The 22,468-nt window shown below is 44.3% G+C and overlaps 1 protein-coding gene across 1 annotated transcript; it reads right to left on the reverse strand.

Moving 5' to 3' along the window:
- Positions 1–213: 213 nt before the first annotated feature.
- On the reverse strand, positions 214–2,803 carry LOC117029885 (endogenous retrovirus group K member 9 Gag polyprotein-like). The gene is made up of 2 exons (XM_033119163.1): positions 2,530–2,803; positions 214–2,462 (listed from the first exon to the last, which is right to left on the reverse strand). Exon 2 carries the CDS (start codon positions 2,371–2,373, stop codon positions 217–219), a length of 2,157 nt encoding a protein of 718 aa, XP_032975054.1. The 5' UTR covers positions 2,374–2,462; positions 2,530–2,803; the 3' UTR covers positions 214–216.
- Positions 2,804–22,468: the final 19,665 nt, after the last annotated feature.

A 22,468-nucleotide genomic window follows, 5' to 3' on the forward strand; every position in this document is an offset into this window, starting at 1 on the left:
GTTGTGCAATACGGGTTCCAGCAGGAATGGCAGAAATATTAAGAGGAGAATGAGCCATAATTTTTATTTCTCCTGTAAAATCCTCATCAATAATCCCTGGAGAAACATGAATTCCCTTTATAACGGAGCTGCTTCTTCCTAACAGTAAACCCACCGTTTTAGGTGGCAGGGGCCCAAAAACTCCAGTGGGCAAAACTTGCATTCCCATTTCAGGAGTTAATATGATGTCGGAGGTGGAACACAAGTCCAATCCTGCGCTGCCTGTGGTGGCCCTGAATAAGTCTGTGACATGCTTCCTAGCAGGGGTTCGTTCTTTTTCGGCTCCTGGGTCTGTTCCTGAACCTGCAGTGCCCCATAACATTGCTGAGTCGGGGCCTGGGGCTGGCCCCTCACCCAGTTTCCCTGTAAGGGTTTGCCGTCTTTGTCAGTTTTGGATTTACATTCATTAGCCCAATGAACGCCTTTCTTGCACCTGGGACAAGGCCCTGGAGGTTTTTTAACCACAGCAGTAGCCGACGGATTGTTAGCCTCCATTTTATGTGGGCATTGAGAAGCTCGATGTCCCATTTTTCCACAGTTAAAACAAGCTCCTGCGCGGCCACTAGCATGAAGCTTGGCCTGTTGCTGCATTACTTCATGAATGCTTTTTCCTTGCAAAGCGGCAGCCAGGGCCACTCCCTGTGAAAAGGAGGGGCCGACATCGGCACAGGAACGGATAAAATCAGAGATAGTGCCTTTTTTCTTAATGGGCCTAATAATCGCTTGGCAGGCAGAATTTGCATTTTCATAAGCAAGCTGTTTAATGAAAGCCTCCGTAGCCACGGACGCTCCAAAGGTCCGTCCCGCAGCAACAGTAAGGCGAGACACAAAATCTTGAAAAGATTCATCAGCTCCCTGTCTTATCTGAGTAACCTGTTCTTCTTTGCTATTCTTGTCAGGCAACATTCGCCAAGCATTTTTGGCTGCTGAGGCAATTTGATCATAAACACGAGGTGCAAAATTCCATTGATTTCTAGCATCCGCATACTCGGGTCCCTCTCCTGCAAGCATTTCAAAAGTGATTGGAATATTTCTCATCTCATTTTCATTGGCTCTAATCTTACAATTCTCATAGAATTCTGATTTCCATATAAGAAAGTCACCTCCGGACAGGCAAGCATGTGTTATGTGCTTCCAGTCTTCTGGAGTACAGGTTTCTCTAGCTACTGAGTCCACAATTGCCATGGTAAAAGGGGCAATGGGACCATATTGGGTGCATGCTTCCTTCAAATCTTTTACCAGTTTCCACTGAAAGGGCCTCCAATCTCTCTGAGGCTGACCATCTTGATCTGCTCTTTCAAAAACGGGAAACGTGTCATGAAGCCGTAAAGGCTTCCAGTCTTGTAGGGGTTTACCTTCCTGATCTACTCTCTCGATAATAGGAAATGTTTCACGATGTTTCGTATCTCCCCCTTGTCTGTAAGAGCCTTCACAATTTCGGGAAGAATACATAACCGAATCTGACCCTGGCCTAGCATATCCTGGCGGAGGTTTAGTTGGCATGTCCCAAACGGGTGGAGGTGGTTTAGATAAAGGAGGGTCCCACAGGGGGGCCTCCGTAGGTAGTAAGGGTGGTGCCGTAGGAGGCACCGCAGAAGGTGGCAAGGCTATATTATCAGGGGGATCTTTGCCCCCTGAATTCCACCGTTCAGAGGAAAATGTCACAGAGGGTCCAGTAATGCTTCTAATTTGAGTCGACCCTTTATCCTGCTTAAGTTTCATCGCAGCCAGTTGGCCTTGAAGAGTTTCTACCTGTTGAGTCAAGCTACGGACTGTATCAAGGAGAGATTTCCCTTCCTGCGTATCTAAAAAGGACTTTTCCTCTTGAGCTACGGCAATCATCGGGGGGTATTTTTCCCTATCATATCGTGCCGCAGCCTCTTCTAAATCTTCCTCATCTTTAGGGTCTAAATCCTCCGATTGTTCATCCGAAGACTGTAAATTAATAAGCTCTTCGGGCGGATTGGGCGCCTCTATTTCTCCTTTGGTCTCAGGCGCAAAAGGAGGCATCTCCTCCGATCCTGTCTGTCTTAATTTTTCCAACTTACATCCCTCATGTCTAAGATCCAGGCAATCTCTGACTAGAGTCCACAATCCAAAAGTTTCCACGGGGACCTGCTGGGGTCCGTGCGCTGCATAGTAATCCTTCAGCCTTTCTCCTACCTTTTCCCAAGTTTCCCAGCTGACGGTACCTTCATCTGGGAACCAAGGGCACACTTCTCTCACAAAATCTAAGAATTTTTCCATTTGGTCTCTGCTGACTTTGCTGCCCCTAGCGGCGAGCGATTTTTTCAATCCTCTAATGTAAAGGTCCTTGCTATTAGCGTGACCCATTTCCCTTTATCCTCGGCCCTTCTTTCACACAAGTAAAACACACAGATGCTCGGCTGGCCGTGCCCCTCGCGGGACCAAGACTATCGTGGCAATTAAGCGTGGCGGTATAAATCCCCGCCCTGGCAAAACCGAAGTTTTGATCGCCGTTTAGCCGTAAGACAGTGCCGGAAACGCAGTTACGAGCCCACTCAAGCTCCGTAACACGAGGTCGTGGAGCTATCACTCACTCACACATTCATTCGACCGAGGTGACAGTGCCCTACTCACCGTAGCTCCGTTTAGCTCGTGAACCGAGCCGGTACCAATCCGTACGGTGTTCCTCACTGAATCCCCCGTGTTCAGGCCCCACGTTGGGCGCCAATTGCGGCTGACCAGCAGCCACGAATCAACGCGGATCCTGAAAGGGGGAGTGGGAATGAAAAGACACTCACAATGATGATGATGCGGCCGGTCTCCAGTGATACTGAAGCACGGAGTTTACTTTCCTTTACCAATATATACCACCTGTGTACGTGCAGCTTAACAATCACGAGTGAGCATTTTCTCATTGAAAGTAAAATTTGCAACTTTTACATATGAACTACAGACTCACTGAAACTCTCCCAAAGTCATTATCTCAATGACAAAGCCCACCAATTACCCTGATAATCATCAGTGATCTGTGTCCGGGAACTGGCCGTTCCCACCTCATTCCTCAGCAGCTTGCAAGCACCCTCCAGGTGTAAGCAGAGACAACGCCTTAAGAGCTAAAACTGAGCCAGTCTGCAAGGTTACAGAATAAACAAGAAATCATGGCTCCCCACAGTCACTGTTTCATCCTCTTACTCTAAAGATTGGGAACATTCCAGAGGTGAAGTCTCCTCACCTGGGTCTCTGAGTGAGTATGAATTGCAACAGAGACTCCACTGACCTACAGAAATAAACCGTTGTTGTTTTAAGCCATTAAGATTTGGGGGTTGTTACTACAGCATAACCAAGTTCGTTATTTACTGATACAAATATTCATAGATTGTTGAAATAATTAAATGAGATGTTTTAAAAATGTCTGTGTCAATTTTTAAGTCTTTGTGAGCTTGACATTACTGGGTTGAAAAAGTTATTAATGATTTTGAATATGGGGATATTTTTGGTGAAGCAGTAACCCTGTGAAGTCTATCCCTAAGACAGCTCCCAGCCTCAATAATTCTCAATTAATTGAGGGGATTCAGCTTTCTTGGAAAGAAAACACACACACACACACACACACACACACACACACACACAAGAGCAAGGCAGTATATACCAGAATAGATATCTAGTGCCGACAATCAGTATTCAGCAAGCTCTAATAAAGTGTGAAATGTGTGGCAAAGGGAGTTAGTAAAGGGAGAGACCAGTTGTAACTAGAGGAAATGGGGAAGGGAGTTTGAGAAAAGCCTTGAAGATGGGTCAGGTATGAACAGATGGAGAATGAAGAAGACAATTTATAAATCTCTAAAAACTCTAAGATACACCTAAAACATCTAAGTCTCGCTCTTCGTGTTGTAATCCTCTAATAAGAAATGAAAAGTTGCATTTTTACTTGTCTTTCCAGGGATATCATCAAAATAGCATGTCTTAGCACAGTTCTTGGCACATAATAAAGACTCAATAAATATTTGTTGATTGAGGAGTGTATGGATGATTGGGCTTTATAGAAAGACAGACCTGGGGTCAAATCTCAGCTCTCTCTCTTACTGTGTGACCTTATAAAGATGATTGATCGTCTCTGTGGTTTACTTTCTACATCTTAGCATAGCTTTATGTTTAAACATGGCACAGTGCTTTGCATAGTGGCAGCTCAATGAAGAGAACAGTCTACTGTTTTTCCATGTTGAAACTTAGCTTTCATAATTATCACAGTCAATATTCTTCACAAAGTAGAAATCCATTCTTGGCATGAGGGAGCTTTCTAATATATCACTAACATAGAAAACAAGCCAGTGAGCATCATTGTGCCCACAGTTTCTTATTTCTGTTGGCTATTTTCTTTAGGATCAGCTCCAAAGTTTGGACTGAGTCACAGGAAATAAACATATTGATGGAAAAATCAACATCTCAAAGGGGTGATACAGGAGGCAGTTCCCAGCCAGTGGTATCATGGAGCATAATTACAAGAGCGCAAATTCAGCTGACGAACTTAGATTGGCTCAAAAGATCTGCTTAGGCTTGTCGGCAGACTGCCTAGCAAAGTTGTTTTCCTGTGAAGACTCATTCTCAGTTTTAAACTAGTCTTTACTCTTCCATCCCACTGCTCTCTCCCATCTCCCAAATTTATCACTCTCACCTCTGCGGTTATTTCAATTCCTTATTAGTGAATGATACCATCTGAGGGTAGTACAGCTGGCTGAGGGGTGCTGGTTAATTATTTCCTGTGTAGTGTGTGGGCCCTTCCTTGCTTCTCAGATGCCCCAAGTTCCTTTTCATATCTTTCAGTACTTAAAGCTTTTCTATGTGTTTATCATATAAGTCATAGGTACTGATTCAAGTTGCAGCAAAGAAGGTAAAATCCATAATGCTACAACAATAGATGACATTTCTAAATATTCTTCTTGTAACTAAATACTGTGTGTGTGTGTGTGTGTGTGTGTGTGTGTGTTACTCCCCTGTGTATCCAGTTCATTCAACAATACTTCATATCTACAAGCAAACTCATGATCTACGTTCTCATATTTGGTCTTTTCCAGAGTTAACTTGGTGAATGGTACCAATCGTCCATCCAGTTGGGCTAAGGCAGAAACCTGGAAGATTTTCTTGATTCCTCTTTTTCCCTCAATACATCCACCCTCTCCACACCCAATCCATCAAATGCTGTAGCATTTCAGCAACTAAACCACCCTGGAATCAGGCCACTTTTCACTGTCTCCACTGTCACCACACAGGTTCAAGCCACCATCATCTCTCCCCTGGACTCCTTGGTAAACAAGATCCCTATAACTTCTTTAGTAGAAAAGGACATGTGCAGCTCAGATCCCCCTTCAAGGAAAGACTTACTGTCCAGCTGTGGTGAGTGTAGATGACAGGCTGCCTCCAACTGTTAGCTTCTGCAGAGCCTGCCAAAGCTACAGACAGCCACCTCGCCCAGGGTCATGCCCTTCCCAGGCATCACATAGAAGTGGGGGTATAAAAGCCTGGTGACCTCAGCCCAATGAGACACAACTCTGATTAATAAGACTCCAGAACTTCCCCGCAGTTTAGCTAAGCTTTTGTCCGCTTATCTCAGAGGATCTATCTCAGTGTCTCCTCCTGGAGAACTCAGCCTGAAACACCCGCCATTTCCTCTCTACTCTTTCTGTATACTGCAGTCATGATGATCTTTCTACAATGTAAGTTGAATGATATCACTCTCTCACTTAGAACTCTTCAATACTGCCCCATTGCTATAAGGTTAAAGCCCCAAATTTTAAACACAGATATCTGGCCCTCCCTACCCTTCCTTTCTCATCTCATACTCCTCCCTCCCTGTCCATCTGACAACTCAGCCATACGGGCTCCATTAATTTCCTGGGGCCAAGACTGGGTGGCTTAAACAACAAAGGCTGATTCCTGATGCAGGTGAGATCTGAGGCTAGAAGTCCACAAATAAGGTGTTGGCAGGGCCATGCTTCCTCTGAAGACTCTAAGAGGATCCTTCCTTGCCTCTTCCTAGCTTTTGTGGTTTGCTGGCAATCTTCGGCATTCCTTGGCTTTAGATGCATCACTCCACTCCTCCGTCATCACATGGCCCTCTTGCTGTGTCTCTGTCTTCATATGGCCTTCTTCTTACAAGGCCACCTGTCGTATCGGATTAGGGGCATACTCTACTCCAGCGTGACCTCATCTTAACTAATTGCATCTGCAACCACCTATTTCTAAGTAAAGTCATATTCTGAGGTATAGGGATTAGAACATATCTTTCTTTCTTCACCATATCTTTGTTTCAGGGGACACAATTCAACCCAGAACACTGGGTTCATTCATTCAGTCCCTGAAACAAGCCACACTCATCTTGCTTCAGGTCTTTTGTATGTTCTGTCCACAATTTCCCAATTCTTATCCAAGTCCCTCATCCTTTCAATCTCAGTTAAAAACTCATTCTCCTTAGGTAGACTTTTCTATCCCACAGCCCCCTCAACTTAGGTCAGTTCTTCCTACTCACAACAGCTCATATTTTCTTTCACAGCATGTATGACCACTTCTAATTATATATTTGTTTGAGTAAATTTTAAAAAAATGACTGTCTCCTCCACTAGCCCATAAGTTCCACGAGAGAAAAGACTATGACTATCTTGCACACTATTGTATTTCCAATGCTGAGCATGGTGCCTAGCACATAGTAGGTGCACCATAAGTGTTTATTATGTATAAATCGGTGATTTCAGAAATCTTTTATTGGACTATTATGTTTTTGGGTTTTTTAAAAGATTTTTATTGGGGAAGGGTAACAGGACTTTATTGGGGAACAGTGTGTACTTCCAGGACTTTTTTTCCAAGTCAAGTTGTTGTCCTTTCAATCTTAGTTGTGGAGGGTGCCATTCAGCTTCAAGTTGTTGTCCTTTCAGTCTTAGTTGTGGAGGGTGCAGCTCAGCTCCAGGTCCAGTTGCCGTTGCTAGTTGCAGGGGGCGCAGCCCACTATCCCTTGCGGGAGTCAAACCGGCAACCTTGTGGTTGAGAGCCCACTGGCCCATGTGGGAATCGAACCGGCAGCCTTCGGAGTTAGGAGCGTGGAGTTCCAACCGCCTGAGCCACCGGGCCGGCCCCAGACTATTAGGTTTTATTCCTCTTTACAGTTTTTAAGTCTGAAGTGTCCCTGTTTCCAGGAGCTATGGTATTCCCTTGACACAGAAAAGACAACTTGCCAAGGAAATGGGTAAGATGAAGAGAGTAAGTCCCAGGGAATGGTGCTTGAAGTTGACCCCAAAGGTAGTCCCTTGAAAGAGAGCATATTCCTAGAAGACAGAACGTTCTTCCAGGGGCTACTTACAAGTCTTTGCTATCCGACATGAAAAGAGGGCAAGAGACCTATATTACGTTCTGCAGTTGTGAACTTTCCTTCGATTGTGACTCTGCAGAATTCCAGGCTTCTCACTGGGACCATACCAGAAAGCTTAATGGATAGCAAGGGAGCAGTGTGCAATTCCTTAACTATTCCTCCTAGAGGAGAAAGGATGCCTCATTTATCCAGGTGATACTCTGGAAGGTAGACTAGGGAAAGAGTCCAAATACAGGAAAATAACTATTGAGAGAAGGTTGAGGTTGGCAGAAGTGGAGAAAAAAAGTTCTAGCTAAGATGTTATTTAAATGTACCTATTAAATGAAGGGTGTCTGGTAGTCTATTTCTTGAGTCGAGAGGAGCGAGTAGTTCTTATTTGATGAAATCCCATTTCAGCTCTTTGTGTGCTATGCTTCCTGAAGTTTCCTTCCCCCCTTTAAGATGTCCTTTGGGTGAGGTTCCTTTCCCTCTTGTTTTTCCAGTCAGAGGCTCTTATCTCCTTTTGTCATTAGCCACGGCTATTGTCATCAAATCCTTGGCTGGGACAAGATTTCTCAGCTGACCCCGGCAAAGATGTTTCCCAGTTGGAGGTATTATCGCACAGCGCTGCAGTGTGCAGAGTAGTAGCAGGTCTAATAGAAATAATTAATATTCTGGATTCTTTAAAGTTGTTTTTGCACCTTCCCAAGTATGTGAACTTTATCATAGAATGCCTCAGGAAGATTAGATTTTTATGGCAGAAAGAATGTAAGAAGAATTACCAAGGTAATAATTCGTTCTGGCAATCACAATTTGGGCAGGAGGAGAACAGCTTTGCACCCAAGGCTACCATCTTGAGAGATGGTTTTCCAAATTCTTTTGTCTCTCTCTTTGGGTGTCAGGGTCCAAGGCTGGAGGACCTGGCTCAGAGAGTGCTTCCGTGAGGCGGAGAAGACACCCTTGCCCTTTGGGAGCCAGCATACTCTATGCAAGAAGAAGTGGGGTAGAAGTAAAATATAGCCCTCCCCTTTCTAGCGCAGGAAATGGTGGGAGACAGGAGGCGCCATGGAGGCCGGAGAACAAAGTTATCGGTCTTGTTGGCTTCCTCCTGCCAGGCCAAGGAGCGAGATGTGTTAGGTAAGTCTAGGAAAGCCAAGAAGCCTGCACTCTCTGTTCCGCAACCCACTGAAGCCTGGGAGGAGAAGGCTAATTACCCGGCTGTCCACGCAGAGCTGAGGGACCACCCTGGTGGCTCAGCAGTCAACAGAAGCAGGCCCTATGGTTCAACTTTCCGAAGTCATTTTTGGTTCCAGGGTGGTAGAGACAGTCTTCAGAAATACCTGACAGTCCCGCAAAGGAGTTTGCCGGAAGAATCACCATGGCAGGGGTGAGGGATCTCAGTACCCAGGATTACTGAGTAAAATAGTCACTCAAGCCAAACGAGAGTCTCATCAGAGGCGTTTCTGATGCCCGAGATCCAAGGCCAGGATGAGTCAGCTAAAGGTTTCCCCCAGGTCCTGACCAAGCTGAGTGAGGCCAGATCACAAGCACGCTTTCATATAGACCAGAGGAAGCAGGGCATGTGCCCAGAGACCCTGACTCCTCCCCATGGCTGTGAGGTTGCATAAGCCACCACCATCCCTCACACACACGTCTGGACACATCTTTGGGAACAAAAGAGACGAAGGAAGAATTTTATCTGAGAGACTGAGCAATTTTACCCAAGAGAGGTTAATCTAAATAAACGCTAATATTGGGTTTCATTGATTTCAGCTTTAAGGGGAACACGTAGATTTTCTCTTTGCTAACCAGCTGGGTGTGGGTTTGGGAGGAAGGCTATATTAGATAAAGAAAAATAAAGTATATTTTCTTGGCACATCCGAGTTACAGTGTGAAGTTCATATTCTGCCTCTGATACACAAAAATAAAGAAACCATGAAAGCACGTATCAAAAATCTCAGCAAAGCAGTCAGTCGAGGCAGAGTTAGATGGGTCACATTCCAAAGCCCCCCCACAAGCAAGGCTGACTGCAGCTTTCATGGCTGCACAAAAATAAAGGAAGAAATTCAAGAAGTGAACCAGGATGGTGGATTCCTCCAGCCGTTACTCTGTCCTCCACTTGAGAGTGGGGTACCCACACTCAGTCTTCAATCAGACCCACCTTCTAAGGGTAGACAGTCTGCCCATGGAGGACACCAGGTGATGTCCATGGAAATGAGACCTGCCCATTCCCTTCCCTTCTTTGGTCATACCTGTAGGGGTTATGTCAGCAAAAAGATCTGTTTAAAATGACCAAGCTGCTAACTAAAGCATAAATATTGGCATAGTAGAAAAAAACTAGTACATGATTAAAACAGCCACACATGTCTGGTGACCACTACCTGTCCCTCCCCATTAGGACAAGCCGCAGTGACTGCGGCAGTCTCTTCCCCGTTTCTGCTGTAGATTCCTTTCTTTCATTACCCACGTGATTCTTTCCCAGATCTTCTGCAAGCTGTGCTGAGCCCTGTTCCATCAAGACCTCAGCTGGTCCACAAGGCCCAGTCCTGCACTGCATCTGGGCTGAAACAATAACATCAGCCAGCTCTGGGTCCTTGCACCTACAAAGTCTTTATCTCCCATAACTCTCTGTCCATCCCTTTTTTGTTTCTATCTGTACAACAAACTCCTGTGAGCTGTGGTTCTCTGCCAGTGAAAACCCATTTGGTCAAGCGCCTACTGCCAAAAGTCAGTGAACATCCACTTTCCATCAGGGCTGAACACAACCCTCTTTAACTGCTGGTGGGAGAGGACAACGCTCAGGCTAGGTGCCTCCACTGCCCCAGCCCAGTGTTCACAGGGTTTTACTCTGAATTCTGCCTGTGCCCCACTAGTAAGTGTCCTGCCAGATGCAGCACAGGGACTTAAAATTGCCCACTTGCTCTCTCAAAGCTTAGTTCTATAACTATCTCTGAATACATGGATGAAACACTTCTTACACGTGCACACTTACCCACGTGCTTATTAGCAATTTGGAGCACTCGACATTGTCATTAGAAAACTCTACAAAAGTACAGCCCAGCTCTATGGAAAACTCCTTGGGGACTGAGATGTTGCTTTATACTTCTTTCAAGACCCTCAGTGCCAAGCAAAAAAGTACTACTTTGATTTGAGATAACTTCACATCCACTTAATATTTGATATCTAACCAGTGTTTCCTAAGTGTTTTCAATAGACCTGAGCCTTTCTTTTACGTTCTTTTATTCGGTCTTCACAAGAATCTTGTGATTTAGGGACAATAGTATATTAACGCTGAAGATATTCTCAGCTTTACAGAAAACACTGATTCAGAGAAGCTGAGTGACTTGCCCAATCACCAGATATAAGGTGACAAAATTAAAATTAGACTATGCTCTCGTCCTGCTTGATAGTACAGTGCTACTTTTTACACCACAGCTGCTTCTGCAGCAGTAGCTCTCCACCTCAATGAAGACGGGTCTCGAGGTCAGCAGACTTGCCCAATTAGGAGGATGTGGAGAGGGAAGAACTCGGCTTCATGGAGCAGTACCTGGAGGCACCAGCCCAGCAGCTTCCCAGTTCCTGGCTGTGTTAGAGAACTGGCCACCAAGTAGTTTCTGATGCATGTGGAAGGCATATCTGGGCCCATCTCACTACTTCCGCTAGAGGGGACAGAGGGGGAAGGGCTGGCTTGGTGGGGTCCTCTCACCCACAAGGCCCAGGCTAATGGCTTTAGCATTTAGCCCTTTTCACTAAGAGGGGAATGTGCAATCCAGTCTTCCCCACACAAGGAAATGACAGGGGAGACTCCCACACCCTGCCTGTCTTTGCCCATGATCGTGCAGAGTACCAGGTGTCATCCCTTGAGGAAGCCATCGGGCCATCCACGTTCTCCAGCCAAGCTTAGCCGGAGTTCGCAGGGCCATAGACAGCTGGGCCCCAGGTAGGTCTCTCCTGTCCCACTGGCACATGCGCCCCATGAGAGCTGGAACCTTGCATGTCTTGTTCACTGCTGTGCCCTGGCACCTTGCCCCGTGCCTTCCATGTAGTAGGTACCCAACAGACATCATTGAACAAACAGACGATCAGACAGATGGGCAAAAGAACCATGAGGCTTAGGGCATCTTGAATGCGTAAAATCCCATCTGCAAGGGAAACCTACAGTCAGGCGTCTTTTTAAAAAGTCCTCCCATTACACCTTGCCAGTCCCACTCCCTTTTTCAACACATACTATTTCCTGAAAAAACATCTCTGAATGATGTCTAAGCATTATCCTTATGCTGGCACCTTTTTTCACCAAAGTCAAGAAAAACTCGTCTATCAAGTTTCTCTTCATTTGAGCAGAGGCAACTATCTACCGCTTCAGAACCAGGGCTCTCTCAGCAGCAGCTGAGGCTTTCCACCTAATACCATTCCCCTGAGTTGGAGGAGAGGCAGAAGCCGTGCCACGGTCTGGCCTTGGCTCTCCCAGCCTCAAGCTGCCTGGGGCAAGCCCCACTCTGAGGCCAGGCCCTGGTGGACATCTGAGAGAGGTCACAACTCCCTCTGGATTCTGGCAACTCTCATCTATGCTCCTGCGTGGTTCTCTGTCCAAGGGAATCTGTAGGATGTATGGCCAAGAGTCTCACTGGATATTTGACCACAGGAAAGTCTCTTAACTTGGCTAAGCCTCAGTTTTCTTATCTATAAAATTAGAATAACAATGGTGTCTGTCTTATAGGATCATTATGAGAACTAAATGAGAGGATATATATACAGTACTTAGCACAGTGCTTGCAACATAGTAAGAGCTCAATAAATGTTAGCCATTATTATTCCTGTTTGGTGTGGTTTATTCCAGTTCTTTTGTTGTAAAAAAACAAAAACAAACAAACAAAGACAACCCACAATCTGAAATAAATGGAAAAAGCTCTCTATCACTATGAATTCACTCAACAAAGACTGCCTCAGGGCCCCTGCCGGGTCCTGCTGGGACAGGGAAGGCCTGCAGGACATCGAAGCTGCGTCTTTAAGTTCGCTGGGTCTTCATGGATGTGGATCCCTGGAATGGCTCACACGTACTCTCTGTTTGCCTGTCTCCCTTTTAGTCTCTAAAACTCAGCCAATGCCCTCCTCCAGTATGTTTCCCTGGCTGCACACATCCCAGGCTAGATTCCTTGGGAGACAAATTCTGAGATTAGCATGTAGGAAATTTATAAGGGAGCGCTCTTGGGATGGCTACCAAGAAGGACACAGGCGGAAGGTGGAAGGACACAGAAGAAAGTAGACCGGGTAGAGGGAGAGGCTGAGCAGCAATGCAGCCCCAAGGAAGGCCTCAGCCACCACACCAGCCTGTCCCACATTTCAAGGAGTGGGCTAGGCCTGGTGCTCCCAAGTTGAATCAGTCATCAGATGCAAGCTGCCTCTGAGAGATGTGACCTTGGGCGAGACAATTTTCTTCAGCGAAGACAATCCCCAGAGAGGGCTGTCAGTTGCGGGTGATCTCTAGAAGCACTCTCTGAAGATGGAGAGTAAACGCTTTCGTCCTGAAAGGGGGTATGGGCAGTACGACGTAGCATCCGCCACATACTCCAGCCTAGATTTTACCGGTAATAATGAGATGTTGATTTCCATCTGCTTGACTCCTAGATCTCAATTGGTATATTACATGAGTGGGAAAAGTGGAAAGAAATTTATTTGTCCCCTGAACTCTCCACCCCATTAAAATCTGTGTTATCCAGATTGGAAGGTTCTCATCTTCTCTTCCATAGCTTCGAGCCTTTTCTTCATTGCTAAGCATTCCTGCTGTTGGGACTAGAAGTCAACCAATGAAGGGGGATTTATGATAAATGAAGTGAATCCAAAAAACGCAAACTACTAATCATGGAATAATGGCCAAAGAGTGAGAGACAGGACAGGAACCGAGCTTATCTCTACATTGGCCTGGGCCTAGTTTAAGACAGTTTTGACACTTCTACTGCTTTTTTTTTTTTTTTTTTTTTAAACAGATTTATTTTGTTTTGTTTTATTTTTGGGGGGAGGGGGAAGAAGACTTTATTGGGGAACAGTGTGTACTTCCAGGACTTTTTCCCAGTCAAGTTGTTGTCCTTTCAATCTTAGTTGTGATGGGCGCCGTTCAGCTCCAGGGCCAGTTGCCGTTGTTAGTTGCAGGGGGCACAGCCCACCATCCCTTGAGGGAATCAAACCAGCAACCTTGTAGTTGAGAGGACACGCTCCAACCAACTGAGCCATCCGGGAGCTCAGCGGCAGCTCAGCTCAAGGTGCCGTGTTCTATCTTAGTTGCAGAGGGCGCAGCCCACCATCTCTTGCGCGAGTCAAGGAGTTGAACTGGCAACCTTGTGGTTGAGAGCCCACTGGCCCATGTGAGACTCGAACCGGCAGCCTTTGGCATTAGGAGCACGGAGCTCCAACCGCCTGAGCCACCGGGCCGGCCCATACTGCTTTTTTGAAGAGAGAAGAGGGCAGGCAGACTTCAGTCTCACCTGCAAGAGCAGGGAGTTGTTTCCTTGGGCTGTCCGGTAGGTCTGCTGTCATTATCAGTTTGGCACAGTCTATCTTAACAAAATGTAGCTGGTCGTTCTGCTGTCTGTTGGCATGCTCCAACAAGGCCAAATTCGAGACGTGCTGAGCATAAATGCCTATTTGAATGAATGCCGGGATCACACAGTAGATTTGCAAACATGTTCTCAATTAAAGGCTGTTCTCAGGATACTGCAGCTGCCTTTCTACCCTAGAAAGAAAATATCCGACTCCAAACTGAGAGCTGAACTTGTATCTCAGGCTTATAGCAGATTTTCCTCAAGTTTCTGAGTCCCCAGGATATTTTTCAGATTTGTCGTTAGGACCCTTGAAAACTTTTATGAATTTTAAGAATTATAAACAAATCCTAAAGTCACTTTAGTAGGTTTATTGTAAGGGCACAGGAGAAGCAATTCTGAAGCTATTGCGTGTGCATTATAGAGTTGAGAAATAAGTGACTATATTAATGTTGAGATCCAGGGTTTTCACTATGAAAGAAGGGACATATAAATATGGATGGATAAACATGTTACGTAATACGTCAATTAACTAGATGGTGGGAAACCTTTCATAATGCATCCATATACCAGATCATCATGTTGTACATTTTAAATAGCTTACAATTTTGTTTGTTGATTATATACCTCCATAAAGCTGAAAAGAAAAACAAATATGGGTTCGGAGAAGGCAAGAAAGAATTCCACGGGTTGGAAATGGAGATATCAGGGTGAAATCATGATTTCTAAAACATGTATATGTCTGTGACGATGCATGTTTTATGTGCACATATGTATGATTATGTGTGTATGTCCCCTAGATCTATCTACCAAAAGGGTCAAGAAGCACACATACCCCTAATGAGCACACCCAGCCTTCAGAGATTGGTCTCTAATATTATCCCCTGCTAAGAGGAAAGAGGCTTCTCAGAGAAATGGCTGATTCCAGGGTGAGGTTAGGTAGGGACACAATGAGCCTAGAGCATCTTATGCCAGAAATGCTCAATGGGGGTGGGGGGGGGTGGGGGGGGGAGAGAGAGAGAGAAAGAGAGAGAGAGAGAGAGAGAGAGAGAGAGAGAGAGAGAGGGAGGGCTCTACTAAGGCATGTCACAAGGACACAGGAGCCAGAGGAGAGGACTCCCACTGGCCAAATCAATTCAGTACACTAATGAGTTATAAAGCATTGGGAAAAAACAAGCATTTGTAGCTCTTTACCAATAAAGAATTGATAAATACACAAATGGAGAAGGAAGAGCTCCATGTAGGGAGGGCTGCAGTTGGAAAATGCTCATTTTGCAACCACCGTGATAAAGATAGGATTAGGCAAGCACCGTGAACGGGAGCGAAGTCTAGGAGGAAAGTGTGATGAAGCACAGAATATGTGAACCACCTTCGTCTCCACAGATTGTTCATTAGTTACAATCAAGAAAAAAATAGGAACTTCAGAGAGGAGAAATCAAACAGCACCTCGACCAGGTGATCAAAATTAACATCACCACGATGGACAGACAGACATCATGAGTTTCCAGATGTGACACCCTGAGAAGGACACCATGTCACCTATGCAGTATCCTGGTCGAGAATATATAACCTGATTCTAAAAATGAGGAAACCTCAGATAAACCTACAGAAAAGATCATCCTATGAACACAAAGGGGAGAGGGACTGAATTCTTCAAAAATGTCAATATCATAAAAGACAAAGAATAGACCAAAGAAAAGATGCGAATAAAAAAGACCAAGGACAGACAATAACAAGTGTTAGGGAGGACGTGCAGAAACGGGGACCCTCATACGCGGTTGATGGAACGTAAAATGGTGCAGCTGCTTTGGAAAACACTGGCAGTTTCTCAGATTTTCACATTGAGTTACCATGTAACTGAGCAATTCCATTCCGACATATAGACCCAAGAGAAATGAGAAGGTATGTCCATAGAAAAACTTGCACATGAATATTCATAGCAGCACTATTCATAATAGCCAAAACGTATGTAACAGGCAAATGTTTATGCATTGATGAATAGATAAATATAATGTGGTATATCCATACACTATGGGCTATTATTTGGTGGTAGAGAAGAAAAAAAATACTGAGACATGCTGCAACCCAGACGACCCTTGAAAACATTTCACTGTGTGAAAGAAGCCAGTCACAAAATGCCACGTATTGTATGATTCCATTTATATGAAATGTCCAGAACAGGCAGACCTATAGGGACCTAGAGTGGGTTAGTGATTGCCTAGGCTAGGGAAGGGAGGGTAGGGGGTAATTGCTGATGGGTGAAGGGCTTACTTGGGGTGATAAAAATGTCAAAACTTTGGTTGTGATGCTGGTTCCACAATTCTGTCAGTGTACTAAAAATCATTGAATCTATGCTTTAAATGGATGAATTTTATTGTATGTGAATTATAGCTCAATAAAGATGGTTTTAAAAGTCTCATGTTCTTTATTTAAAATACCTGGAGCAACAATATCTAGCAGTATAATTTATCTCTATAAAGAGAAATTATTAAAAATAAAGACATAACACACACACACACACACACACACACACGGATTGAGAGGCACGGAGGCCATTTGTGACCTTGGCAGGAGAAGCTTTAGTGGGAAAATGAAGACAGAAAGCAGACTGCCCTGGGTCAGAAGAATGGGAAGTACATGAGTACGTTTGCAGTGTAGGCAAACTCTTTCAAGGAGCTTCCATGTGAAGGAAAGCAGAGAGATGGAATGAAAGCTAAAGAGGCATGTAGGGATCTGGAGAAGATATTTCTTTCCTTTTCTTTCTTTCTTTTCTTTTCTTTTTTTTTTTTAAAGCAATGGGTATGTTTGAATCACAATCCTGGACCTCTGCACTGCATTTGGTTGTTATGTCTCTTAAACCTTTTCAGACTACAGTTTTTCTTTCCCAAGTCCCTACTTTGAGTTTTGATGCCAATGTTTTGGGGGAACTAGACCCACTGTCCTGTAGTAAGACCCACATTCTAGATTAGTCTTTTTATTTCCTTGTGGTAAAATTTAACTTGCTCGCTCTCCCCCATAATTCTTGTAACCTTGAAGTTGGCTTTAAACATTTGATCCACTTCAAGACTTGGCAGTGATTCTCTGAGGTGGTGCTGTGTCTACAAGTTGGACCACATTGGGGGGCAACTGCTGATTGCCTGGTCTTGGCAACGCTGAGATTGATCAGCGGGTTCAGGTGGTTGTCCTGCCCTTCCCCGGGGTACAGCAATCAGGAAGGGAGTTACCAAAAGTCACATTAAGAGTCTTCTTTAATCCATTTAGGAACCATTACCGATTCCCTACCACCTGCCAGCCACTCCATTGAGGAGATGCAGAAATTTAAAAAGGAAAAAAATCTCTCCCTGCCCTTGAGAGAACTCAGTGGGAGATAAAAGAAAAAAAAAATGGGGAACAGCTCTGGCCTTACCCCATGAATGGCTTCTACCTAGGTAGGTTCCCAGACCTAGAAGCACTTACAAGACACAGCCTGGGGGCCAGGTAGAGCTAACATAGTCTCGTAAGATATCCGGGAATTCTGGTCAACGTGAACTTTTCTCCCTGGAGGAGTGAGGAGTTTTCTCTAATAACAACAAGGCACCCAGAGGCCCAGTCCTCTTTGAATCCCGAATTTGAATTGTGTGTGTGTGTGTGTGTGTGTGTGTGTGTGTGTGTGTGTGTGTGTGCAGCATGAGCAGCAGTAGTTTATTAGTAAAGGAAAGTACACTGCAAGACACGGAAGGGGCTGACCTGAGGGAGGGAAGCAGCGAGTCCCGAAAAGTTTGACGTCCTAATTCAGTGGGCGATGGACTTTTTTGTTCTGTGTGTCAGATTTTAAAAAGAAAATCTCACGTCCCATGGAGTGAAAGGGTCTTAAACACAGTTGCTTTAAAATGTCTATGTCTTAAGTACCATAAAGCTACGTGTGAATGGGGAGACAAGTCAGCACTTGGCAAAACTAGAATTTTAGAATTGGGTCAACTCAGCTTTTATGTGCTGCCCAAATGCCTCGCCCTTCCAAGGCTCTCACTCGGCTCAAAGCCCTCAATAAGACTTCTCTTCTTGAATTTGAGAGTATTTTGTATTTTGTTCTGGTATGTAGGATAAATGAAAATGGGGAGCATAACTCACCACTAGTGCCAACACCTCAGAGAAAGGGTGTCAAGTGTATTCTGAGGTTATCTATCCTTTTGAAAAGAGGCTCTGCCAAGTCACCTGGTGCCAGGTATCCTTGGAGGGAAAGAGAATGGGGGCAGCTGAAGGCTTTGTTTCCATAGCAGGGTAGACACTCCACTTGGGGCCACTTCTTTCTCGGAGTATTTTTATTAGGGATACATACACCTTTAGAAAGTGATGAAAGCTCTCTTTATTGCAAAAACTCCCTCTGCATTTCTAGCAACGTTTCCTAGCCTGCTCTGTCGTTGGAATAAATTCTTTCCTCTACCTGCCCTCCTTCCCATTTCTGCTCCTGAAAGCCACGCCAGCCCTGGAGACTGAAACAACAAATGACACATCCGCCCTGCTCATGATGGAGAGGAGGAGGCTGTGGTCTCTCCTTAGCAGTCCCACCTACCACCTCTGGACCTCCTCTGTGGGAGTTCACTCTGGTCCTCCAGGGGTCAGGGCCTTCCCCACAGGTTGAGTTAATCAGAGTTCCCCAACCAAGTTCCCTTGACTGAAAAGGAATCTGAAAAGCACAAAGATGGGAGATTTGCCTCCCTCCTCAGCTGCACTGGAGCCCAACCAACCGAAGGCCAGCAGCTGTCATACCAGTTGCATCATCCCCAGTCACCGAGTATCACACAGTCTCTTTCTTCTGTTTTGTTGTTAACTTTATATAACTTTGGCTCGTGTGCCACATAACTCATTGGGAGGCCTTTGAACTTGTCTGTTTGGCGATTTATAAGAAAATTCTGAAGAATATCCAAATTCAGGAAAATGACAATTCCAATTGCTAGGGGTGTAAAGTTAAGGTGAAGCAGGGTGGTCTTGCATATGCTGATATATCTGACCTCTATCATCCATGCACACGCTACGAATACCTCCGATGGCACTGCAGTGATAGTTGCCGTGGGGAAGTCATTAAAGTCATAGGAGGTCTTTTCCACCAGCTGGTCTCTTTTTTATTATCTTTTATAATAAGACATTTTGATTTATTTGCAGGTTCTTCCATTGGAATCATAAATTAATACTTTATTTAAACAAATTTACAAACTCTGAGTCAGATATTCTCCCACTGAATCATGTATGTATTCTTTGCATTAGAAAGAGGGAGCAAAAGAGACCTATAAAATCTGAAGTATTATTGAGAACCTTCAATGTGCTCAGTCCTTTTCTAGGGAGGCAGGATGGTCTAGCTCTTTCTACTGCGCCTGGATTCAGATCCTGAGCCAATCAACCACTTGTCTGTCCCCTCAAGTGAGATTCCACTTCCTCATGCATAATTAGGCCAGATAACACTTAACACTCATACAGGTGTTGAGAGACTTAAAAAAGAGAGCATGCGTACAATATTGGCTCCTGGTGGGTGCTCGTTTCCAGTTAGTTCTCTTTCCTATCACATTAAAAATTTGGAAGCTTTTTTAGAATTCGTTCAATCAGTACAGCAACTTTGGAACATGAGTTTTGAAGTCCAACTCCCTGAGTTTGAATCCTGCTTCCCTCTCTGATATGTCCTATGACCTTGAACATGTTCATTCTATTTGCTATGCCGCAGTTTCCTTATCTGGAAAACGAGGATAGTGGCAATACCGTTCTCATAGGCTCACTGTAGGGTTTAATTGAAATGAAGAGTCCCTGGCATACAATAGGTGTTCAATAAATATTAACTACTATATTCCAGAAGCTGAGAAATAAGAGCGTTGGAACAAAATTACACTTTGTCATTAGGAAAAACTTGCTCAATTGAAAAGAAAAATACTGTCACTTTTCCCTAAGAGGAGCAAAACTTCCCCATTAAGGAGGTACTTAGGTTGAAATGTACTATCAGGAAGCCAAACTTTTGATGGATTGTGGAAAGTTCTGTACAGCACACAGCCTGTGAAATGAAATAGGTTACATTTTTGTAAACTCTTCCCACTCTGAGGAGGTTAGTGCCACTCGGGGTTCCCCAGGGACAATGCCTGCTTTTGTTGGGATTGACATTTAAAAGTGTTTGACTGTTCAGTACATGTTATTTGAAGAGTTGCTTTTACTACAATTTAATGGCAAATTCCACTCTGGATTTCCTGCCAACAAATCTATAAAGCTTTGTTTGAGACTGAAAGCATTCAGAAGTTTTTTTTTTTTTTAAAGTGGGAGGTGCTGGGTGTACATGAAAAAGAAAAAGAAAAAAAGGAGGAGAAGGAGGAGGAGAAGTTCTGTGGGTGTAGGATGAGTGTTTGATGTAAAAACTGGCTGGTTGGCTCCAGAGTCGAGCAATTACAAAAGCTTTGAAAGGACCAAGACGAAGCATGGAGTAGAAGAGCCAGCAGCTCCGCGCCCAGCCGAGAAGACATAGCCTGGGCTCAGCTCTCATCCTCTCCTTTAACAGCTTTGTCCCGGTTCCGAGCGGATGTGACGACAAAGCAGCTTTGAGGACATTCTTATCAGAGAGTGACATTATATAACACCTGCTCTGCATGGCCTGATGCAGCATCACAGGTTAATATCCAAGACTGCACGCGGATGTTAAGCTCAGGAAATAAACGTGTAGTGGTTTTCATGCCACTGTTCAGGGAGGGCACCTGGTTGACGCACATTTCGGGCTTATGTCCACAAGGTTGCATTTGCATAAACCACCCTGTATCCATGTTGGAATAACATAGATTAAAAATAAAATTGAAGTGTCCATTAATAGAGGACTTTATAAAAAGATGGATAAATATCATCCATATAGTCTTAAGTGAGAAGAGCGGTTGCAAAAGGGTAGTAACTGGATGAAGTAATGTATGTGAATTTTAAAATAAGACTATATTACATATTATTGACAGAAGCAAAAATGTGTTGAAAAGTACAAAAATTTGCCCAGAAGTCCCACATACCAACTTCAGAATAATTAGTTCTGGAGAAGAATGAAGGGATCAAAAGGAAGGAAAGGAAAGGGATGGGAGCAGGGCTTTACTTTCAGTTGAAATTCTTTTTCTTTAAATCCAAAATAAAGAGATCTAGATAATATGTTAAAATGCTAACCTCTATGAAACCTAGGTGAGAGGTACATGGATATCTGTTATATTTTCTGTTTTTCAAATATTTCAGAATTAAACATTAATTAAAAACAATGGCATATCCGTATGATGGGATATCATGCAGCCATTAAAAAGAATAAAGGAATTAAATAGGTTATTAGAGAAATATGTAGAAGAAATATTTTAGATAAAAAGCAGGTTTCTGTACAGTATGATCTATTTTTGTTTAACAACACACACACACACACACACACACACACACACACACCCCTAACCCTTTCCCTGGGCTCCACATATTCAATGCCTGAAATCTCTATTCACATGTTACTAAAGCAATCAAAACACCCGACTGGATCCAAACCAACCTCTTGATCTCTCCCCCAAGACATTCTTATCTCCCACTGTTCCCCATTTCAGTACACGACACCATCATCCATCACTGGCACAGGTGAAAATCCTAGGAGTTGATGACGATTTCTCCTTTTCTCTCGAGCCCTGCTGGTCCTACCTGCCTAGTCTCTTATCCACCCCTCTCCCCAGTCCACGGTCCCTCACTGGAGCCCTGCGGGATTTTCCCAACCAGCTCTCCTAGCATCAATTGTTGCTCACTACAACCCTTTCTCCGCACAGCAGCCAGGGTGCTGTTCGATAAAGAAATAAATCATCCCTTACCTAAAACCCATCAATATTTCCATTGTTCTCAGCTCAATACAAGTCTGTATCTTTGCCCTGCCCCTGCCTCATCCAGCTCTGTCACCCCCTTCCCCCCTGTACTTGTCGCTCTGGAGTACTTTCATTTCCTTGGGGGCATCAAGCTCCCCCCAGGGCCACTGGACATGCTGTTCCTCTTGCTTCAAATGCTTGATTCTTTTTTGTTTTGTAATCAGCAACAACCCATACATTTAATTAAAATGTCCACACTGAGGGAAGATCAAATAAATTTGTTTAATTTATTTGTTTAATATTTCATTTATTTATTTAATTCAGCAAACACTTAACTGAATACCAACCATGCTCCCAGACTGGTGCTGGATGTTATGGCTCCCTTGTTTGGCTTTCACACCTCAAGCCCAATTGCTACAAGGTTTACATAAGGGCTTTCACAGATGTACAGGAACATCTGTAGTGGAGCCTACCTCTGCTATGTGATGGGTAGAAAGGCGCACACTTTTATTTCTCATAGAACAGAAGAACTACTAAAATAAGCCATCTTCTTAGGGAGACAAGGCGAAACAGTTGCCATCCAATCATTTCCCTCTTGATATAGAAAACTACAAGTCCAGAAAACAAGTGATTTTTACCATGTTCCCACTGACCACTTGTTCTGCGATTTCTGCATCGACCGTGTTGTAAGTTTACAGCCCTATTGCTAACTTTGTGTATCTGAAGGACTTGCCTGGAACCTCACTGAGAAGCTTCAGGGTTGCAGCCCAGTGTGAGCAGTTTCTGGA

This window comes from Rhinolophus ferrumequinum, chromosome 11 (genome assembly GCF_004115265.2).
Source record: "Rhinolophus ferrumequinum isolate MPI-CBG mRhiFer1 chromosome 11, mRhiFer1_v1.p, whole genome shotgun sequence".
NCBI lineage: Eukaryota > Metazoa > Chordata > Mammalia > Chiroptera > Rhinolophidae > Rhinolophus > Rhinolophus ferrumequinum.

Excerpts from the sequence above, each read along its gene's own strand:
- LOC117029885 (XM_033119163.1), bottom strand. The coding sequence starts at position 2,373 with ATGGGTCACGCTAATAGCAAGGACCTTTACATTAGAGGATTGAAAAAA.